The sequence below is a fragment of the Silene latifolia genome, chromosome 3 (genome assembly GCF_048544455.1).
Source record: "Silene latifolia isolate original U9 population chromosome 3, ASM4854445v1, whole genome shotgun sequence".
NCBI lineage: Eukaryota > Viridiplantae > Streptophyta > Magnoliopsida > Caryophyllales > Caryophyllaceae > Silene > Silene latifolia.
Window position 1 is genome coordinate 2,345,032 of NC_133528.1, and position 8,039 is coordinate 2,353,070.

Genomic DNA, 8,039 nt, shown 5'->3' on the forward strand with positions numbered 1-8,039 from the left:
GGGCATATTAGGAATTTCACCACCAGGATTCTACCATCCTCATCCTCCTCCATCAAATCACACACCCCGTCGGCGAACCCTAACCAATGTATCATATCACGTAAACCCTAATTTCTTCCCTCTTTCACCAATTTTCAATCAATCAATCAAATTTGGGGATTTAATCCACAGTCACCCCCTAATTTCCCAGACAATTCGCCGAAACACACAGAGCTAAAATGGCGTTTAGATCAAAGGAAACGATGAAGAAAATACTGAAGAAAGTGGGAGAAGAGAACATGACAAAAGGCGTGAAAAATGCATTGAAGAAAAGTCTTCCTAATAATAAAGTTGTTATGGGTCGTGCTAATCGTGGTCTTTTCGCTGGTCGTCATATTCAATTTGGCAATCAAATTAGTGAAGATGGTGGTAATAAGTATGTCATTTTGTTTATTTTTATTTTATTGTTTTTAATTGAATTTCATTTGTGTGATTTGTTGTTGATCTTTTGTGGAATTGATTGATGATATGATGAAATTAGGGTTTAGGGTTTTAGGTTTGGGAATTTACCTACAAAATGATTAAATGCAAACCTGTTTTCGCCCTAAATTGAAGTCGTATTGGTGATTTGTTTGCTTTTGGCATGGTTATGCCGTTATGTATTGCTTTGTTGTTTCGAATGTGTGTATGTGCGCTATAATGAGTTCAGAGCTGAGGTTTTAGGGATCTAGGTTGTAAAGGTACCTAAAAGGGTTGTTTTGAATGTGTGTGTGGGCGCGCGCTATATTGCGCTCAGAGCTGAGATTATAAGGTTTTAGGTTGAGACGATATCAAAAATGTTGAAATGGGTATCCAGTTTGACGTAAATGTTACCCGTGTGCTCGATTTGTTTGTTGTTGGTAGGGTATGTATTGGTTTTATTTCTTTGAGTGTGTGTGTGTGTTTGTGTGTGTGTGTTTGGAAAGATGGCCGGATTAGATGGATATGACAGTTGATTTTAAAATGAGGTATTTATAAGGTTGTCGCAATTTGAGAGTCCTATTGAAAGGGCTGTGTATGATAGAGATACAAAATGAAAGAAAATAGTGATTTGTTCATGGGATGGATGGCCCTATGTGATTAAACATACTTAGGAATTAGGATGTATTTGTCATTTGATAACTGGTTAATTGGTATTAACATGATAGTGGGTTTCTGCTAAGGAGGATTGATGAAGGTCATTTGTTTACTGCCTTGCTTTCAGTTTCTGTGTTCTTGTAAGAACCCTTGTCAGCTATGTAGGGTAGAAGATGTGTATACTGTGCTTCTGAATCTGTTGTGGAATATGCAACGACTATAGTATTAGGTTAATCTGTGGTGTTTGGCATAATGATTGTTACTGGAACAAAATTACGAAATATTGCTAATGGTTCAATAGTCATGCATCCCAGTAGCTGTAATTTTAATTAAGTGACCTCAGACGAAACCATAAGGGGTACTCATCTCGAGCACTTGTCAAATTTCTCCGCCACTTCACACCTCTAGTAGTTTTGCACTTTTGCTTAAAGAGTATTGCAAGGCATTTCCCGCCAAGGCTGTGTAATGCATGATCGAGGAGGTTCTGGTCATCAATTTTAGTGTAGTGAAGGAAAGACCATCTATTTTTTTTTGTAGGTATCTGTAAACACTAGTGAGGATGCCAAATTGGTTTGTTGTCTATAGTGTGGAACTTTGTCTGACTTGGTGCCCCCATACAAAAAGTTTCTATTTAGTATAGGGCTTTAATGTTCTGAAATATGTGAACAAAGGTAGTTTTCATTTTTATTGTAAACTACCCTTCATTCAGCGCGATCCTTGATGCAATTTCTATTTTGAGTCACTGTAGGAATACTTTTTGATTTTTGTGTGTTCCCTATATAATAAAGTTAAAACATTATACACACCCTCAAAGTTCTATTGTTGTATTCCCTGTTTTAGCTAATGAAGTTAAACTCTTAGGGTGTGTTTGGATTGAGGGGTTTGGGGGGAAAAGAAAGGGAGGGGGATTGAGGGATATAAAATCCTTTTGTTAGGATAGCATATAAGGGTGGGGGGAAATGGAGTGGGAGAGATTTTGAGGGATCCATTTTCCCTCCTCCAAGCCAAATCAAAATCTCTCTACAATAGGCAAGATTTGGAAAGAAATTGTATCCAAACACCCACATCCCATTTGCCCTCCCCTTCCCTTACCTCCCTTTCTCTTCCCTCCTTCCCCTTCCCCTTCTTTCCCCTCCACTTTTGCTATCCAAACACACCCTTAAGCGTGTGTTTGGATAGAAAAATAGGAGGATAAGGGAGGGGAGAGAAGGGGAGGGGAATGGAGTATGGGTGTTTGGACTTTGGATACATTTTCTATCCAAATTTTTCCTATGTTGGTGGGATTTTGATTTGCCTTGGAGGAGGGAAAATGGATCCATCCAAATCCCTCCCCTTCCATTTCCCTCCTAACCCAAATGTTATCCAAACAACGGATTTTGTATCCCTCCCCCTCTCCCTCCCCTTCCCGTCCTTTCCCTCCAAATCCGCACATCCAAACAAGCCCCAAGTGTTGCTAGGCCTGAACTCTAAAATCCCCGTGTAGGCTCATTTGTGGATAGAAGTGGCCTCCAATTCTAATCTACATTTGACACCCTTTGATCCAAGACTCTTTGTTTATGTGTGTTTCACTTTCCAAACTTTCTGCAGACAGTAATTTAGGGTACTTTCAAAAGTCTTTTTCTGTTTTGATTCAAATGTGTATCCGTAGAGTCGTAGACTATTAAATGGTCAGCCTTCCTCTATCTCTAATAGTGGTCATAACTTGAAATGCATTTGAAAGGATGAAGGGCCTGTCTAAATGCCATCTTATTGTGAGATTTGTGATGAGCCTCTTTCCTTGATATAAGGGCATTGTTTAATTTGAGAAAGTGTGTGCGTATGGCATAAGTTGCTCCGAGGCACCAAAGACTTGTGATGCTTAGGAGCAACCCAAACATTCTCCCATTCAATTGCAAGTTGCATACTATTACTTGTTACTCTCTAAAAAGCATTTTTATTCTTTCTCATTCCTTCAATCTTTCTGTCCCACGTGGAAAAAATATTTGGGAATGCCAGCAAACTAAAGAACGTGTCTGACTGCTTTTTTTTGGCGTAACATTCCTATTTGCTGTTTTGTCATCTAAATGCGGGACATGGTAAACTAAATTATGTGATAATTTCTATTCTCCGTCAAGCGTTTAAAGCCATTTCACAGCTGAATAGGGCTTGCGTTTATTATATGTGAAAGACAGATCTAGTAACATTCTTACATTATAATGACTTGGGTACTGGCAGGAGTCGGAGATCATGGAAGCCGAATGTGCAAAAGAGCAGATTGTTTAGCTACATTCTAGACCGTCAAATTCGTGTCAAAGTGACCACACACGCTCTTCGTTGCATTGACAAGGCAGGCGGGATTGACGAGTACCTATTAAAGACACCCTACCATAAAATGGACACAGAGATGGGCGTTCTCTGGAAAGCCAAAATCGAGAAGTTGTATGAAGAGCTCGGCCAAAGGCAGGTCTCGTTCATCTCCCAAGAGGATGAATCCAAGTTTGTGCAAAGCTTCCAAGAATTAAAACTCGATGAAAAAGCTGCTCGAAAGGAGTTCAGAAGACGGTTATTTGGCTTTTCAGCTAAACCGAGTCCAGCTGTGGAGGGAACATCAGATACTCAGGGTGCCGAGTCTGACAGTGGAAGCTCACATTCAGATCACGAGCAGATGGCTGCTAATGCTTGAAACTGCTCTTAAACTTTTGTCTCAGATAGTTTTATTTTACCTTCCTTTTTTCCCCAGATTTTGGATGTTATATTATGGCTATGGCGCGATTCTGCGTTACTTCTAAAAGTGTCGGTGTAGCATTCGATATATTATTTCTCATTTTGGTTTAGAGTTGTAGGCTTTCTCATAAGAGCCCTTGTATGATAGCAATACGCAATGCTCAAACTTTTGTTCAATTTGGATTTCGCGCCTTAAAGCAATCATCTTTGACTTTGATCGAGACTATACCGGATATGTAATGTAAATTGTAACTCGGGAAACCAGACACAGAAATCAGGACTAATGACAGTAGGTAGTAATATTATGCAATAGTTGAGCAGTTATGCAAGCCAGTTATTACTTACATGGTATTCGGTCCACCTCACTTTCAGAGCTACGGTTGACTATATAAAATGGCGGTCCATATTGACTGATTATCTATCGTAAGAATTTCTCTATTTTGAGTATTCTCGCCTGCATTGATGCATATGACAGTGTAACTGTAACGATAAAGTTTATGGCTGCACTTGCGAGGATTTTAGGTAAAGACCAGCGTTTTTTAGATAGTATGGTCTGAAATTGTGAAAGCTCCCCCTGGTCTTTTATACATTTACATTCCGACCCAAAACATGGTCGGAATGTAAATGTATAAAATAACAGGTCAAGATTCAGTTGCAATTTACAATCACAGCAAAGCTGCAATTGTTATGAATCCAATGCTGTTCTCTTTTCTTTTCTTGATGTGAAGCTGGCTTTCCTGTTATCAAGCTCAGATGTGCAAGGAGGCACAAACAGATAAGTAGATGGCTACTGTTAGAAAGCGGAAGTTGCAGGAGGGACTGTTAATTGCCGCTCCCTTATGGTGGTGACTGAGTATTTGCAGTACCAGCTCCACAAAAGGCAAGAGGAGTGACAGAGATTCAAGTGCCAAGGGATCAAAAACAAAATAAATTCCAAGGCTGTCGACAGATCCCGTGCAACATTCACCCATCGTATCTACAGACTTCGTATCTAACCCTAGCAAATAGCAATCCTAGAAGAGAAGGTCTAAATCCCGGGAAATATTCTAGATTCATCAAAAGAAAGCAATGAGGCCTTGGACCTCAGCAGCTTACCATTGAGCGAACTAGACTCAATCGTTTTAAGTGCTGCAAGTAAGGCAGTTGTATAACTTATCCCCTCAGGAATCAGTGAACGCCTCATACAATAGTTTGTAATTCGTTAATCCAATATTTGATGCAGCGTCTTGCAAAACCGAGAACAAAAAAAGAAAATTCAGCAACAAGAGAATGCTGGCACCAAACAAAGAAAGCTTGAAAAAGCAAATTCGGATTACAAGACAATAAGACTGTTTCCAAACAAAAGCCTACATAATGACCATGGTTTGTAAAACGACTGAAATACTATAAGAAAATCATACCCAACAAGAAAATGATTGCGAGATCATGCCATGGAAATTCTCATAAGACTCCTTGCTGTTTGAAGTATGGTACTTGCCAGTGTCAAGTGAATAGAAGACCATTTCATTACCAATACGTTTCGGCAGATAAATTCTGTTCTTCATGCTCATGTCATTCGCCGGTACTGAGAATGATGATGCTGAACTGACAAACAGGGTGTAATCTCCTAAACTTTTCAGTTCAATCCAAAGCTCCTCGCTCACATCAAATGTGTAGAGTTCAACCTTGGAGCCTAGGTCTTGAATATAAACATATATGAGTTGTCCACCAAGCTCGGCTATATAGCACTCACATAAACCTTTACTGTCTTCTTCTAGTGGACCCTTATAAACCTGCCAACTGAATCCATTATCCAGCATTTTAAGAACTGCGAGTTTACCATTTTCGTCTAGAAAATAAAATGCTCCGTCGTGATACTTGGGGCTTGAATTATAGTTGCTTTGGAAATCAATTCCCCCTTGCATGTCAAGTTGGTAAGTTTGCCATTCGACATTTCCCGCTCTAAGAAGGCTGATATCCACATAAGCCATACCCGAAACTCCAACGGTTAAGCAGTCAGGAGAAATAGGAGAAGTCGAGAATACAAAATTTGAAAGGCCTGGAGCTAGGGATTCAGTCGGGTATTCACCACTCTCCCCGGTAAAGAGGTTGATGTACTGTAGATAAGATCCCTCATGGGAACGCAACAGCAACCATTCGCCCTTACAAAACTCGATTGTTGATACGATTGAGGGTGAAAAGGGTAATTTCTTGGTAATAGAACCGCTGTTTTCATAACAGGGATCCCACAATTCACATTTACCTTCAGTGTTCTTCAGGAACATGAATAGAGGGTATGAACTGTTAGCTTTGAATCGGGGCTTAGGGATATCATTGCGCATTTTCTTGCATGTGGCACGAAGGTTCATAGAATCGAACCAATGCAAACGATCCGCTATTGATGCCATTACCCCTGAAGGAAGTTCCAAGAGTAATGATGGGATCGCTATTTCCACCACTTCCAACTCTTCAGCATGAGTATTCTGAATCTTTTCCACAATAGTCTTCTCAAAGGATGTTAACCTGTCAATTGCATTGAAGCAGATAAATATGTCAACTAGTCTAGGTCGTAATATGATGAGTGGTGATAGTTACGACATTTCTTTGCACCAATGAAATTACGTAATCAACATAAAATAGCTCGAAAAGATAAGTTCTTTAAACGACATTAGAGCTGCTAGTTTGCTACCAAACTAATTATAGGACTAAGTGGTTTATCAGTTTTTTTCCTTCCAAATTTTACTTTCCTACATCAGTTTGTCCTCTCTACGAGAATTTGTAACAACAATAGCAAAGATAATAATACGGACTATGCAATTGTAACTAACCCTGTACGATTGTGGGGAATGAACCAACTAGGCCCATCAGAAGAATTCTGGAAATTGGTATGAGATGACACGAAAGAGTAACTAGTATAATGTAACCGGTATTGATGTATGGTATCACTCCCGATATTTACCCTATAAATGCAATTTCCTTCAATTCGATCACGAGAGGGGTCAGCCCAACACCAAGTGCAACAATTATGACCTAATAAAAGTGCACGATCTCCTCCTAACGACTCCACCTGATTCCACTCCATTTTCAACAAATCCAATGTCCAAACAAAGGCCTTCAGAATATCATAACCATCAAGGTTCTCTAAGTCTAACTGACGTGGTATTATGCTTACGGCATACAAAACCCCAGAGACTTCAACCAAATAACTAATTACTCTATGAATCATCTTGTATACGATCTTTGAAACCGGCCAATCTACACCCAATTTTTCAAAAATGACCGAACTCATGCTGCCATCACTACCATCACCACCATCACTGACTGTTAAACGAGCAAAGACAGTATGGAAACTTCCATGATCATCATCTTCATCATTATCATTAAACAAATCAGCATATGCATATATATCCCCGTTAACAACAGCAGCTTTCACAATCCTCACACTTTCACCATCATGCTCGAGACACTGTTTAACCCATTTACAACCATCCCTCGTAGGCCTACACAAAAAGACTACTCCTTTACAGAACAACAACAAGACACACTCAGCAGCAGCATCAATCCCATCCTCAAACGGCGGTGAAGTGAAAATGCAAGTCTCGGGTTTTGTTTCCTCAGGTAAGTCAAGTAATTCAGGAAGCGCTATCGTCTTACCAGTAACCGGGTTCCAAACAGAATACATTCTCGAATTCACACGGTCACGTAATATTAACCAACCCATAACAGACGCAACAATCGACTTGCCCGATAACTCAACAATTTCCTTGTCATAGGAAGAGTCATTATTAATTGCGAAGAAAGTTTGTTTCTCAAGTTCTCCATTTTCGTTTTCATTAGTACCTAACAACCATGGTGCTTCATCCATTGATGGTAGCTTGTATTTTTCCTCTTCTCCCATGTTTTGAATCTTCCGGAATTCGCAAAAGCGGTAATTTAACCCCTTTACTTTGACGAATTGTGAAATCTAACCCTAAAAAATTAAAAATTCAGTGAACAAAACTAGCTAATTTCATAATTAAGCAAGACTATAAGCATAATTAGCGTATATGAACATCAAGCATAAACAAATGCAACAATAATTCATGAAAATTGGACTGTAATTGTGAAAATCATGCAGCATTACCTTAATTTTCTGCGATTTCTTTCCGATGAACCCTAATCCCCCTTTTTTTTTTATCAAATAAGTGAATTGAGAAAGAAATACCGAGTAATTAAGGTGAAATGTGAATTATCGGGAAATATGAAGGCGAGATGTGAGGTTT

The 8,039-nt window shown here is 39.4% G+C and overlaps 2 protein-coding genes across 2 annotated transcripts; one reads left to right on the forward strand and one right to left on the reverse strand.

Moving 5' to 3' along the window:
* LOC141646723 (uncharacterized) lies at positions 1-4,007 on the forward strand. The gene is made up of 2 exons (XM_074454644.1): positions 1-415; positions 3,310-4,007. Exons 1-2 carry the CDS (start codon positions 219-221, stop codon positions 3,755-3,757), a joined length of 645 nt encoding a protein of 214 aa, XP_074310745.1. The 5' UTR covers positions 1-218; the 3' UTR covers positions 3,758-4,007.
* A 1,064-nt stretch (positions 4,008-5,071) lies between these two features.
* On the reverse strand, positions 5,072-8,039 carry LOC141646707 (uncharacterized). The gene is made up of 3 exons (XM_074454613.1): positions 7,901-8,039; positions 6,606-7,747; positions 5,072-6,300 (listed from the first exon to the last, which is right to left on the reverse strand). Exons 2-3 carry the CDS (start codon positions 7,673-7,675, stop codon positions 5,193-5,195), a joined length of 2,178 nt encoding a protein of 725 aa, XP_074310714.1. The 5' UTR covers positions 7,676-7,747; positions 7,901-8,039; the 3' UTR covers positions 5,072-5,192.

Excerpts from the sequence above, each read along its gene's own strand:
- LOC141646723 (XM_074454644.1), top strand. The coding sequence starts at position 219 with ATGGCGTTTAGATCAAAGGAAACGATGAAGAAAATACTGAAGAAAGTG. Across the intron at positions 416-3,309 it reads AGTGAAGATGGTGGTAATAA|GAGTCGGAGATCATGGAAGC; the intron begins GTATGTCATTTT and ends GGGTACTGGCAG.
- LOC141646707 (XM_074454613.1), bottom strand. The coding sequence starts at position 7,675 with ATGGGAGAAGAGGAAAAATACAAGCTACCATCAATGGATGAAGCACCA. Across the intron at positions 6,301-6,605 it reads ATTCCCCACAATCGTACAGG|GTTAACATCCTTTGAGAAGA; the intron begins GTTAGTTACAAT and ends TGCAATTGACAG.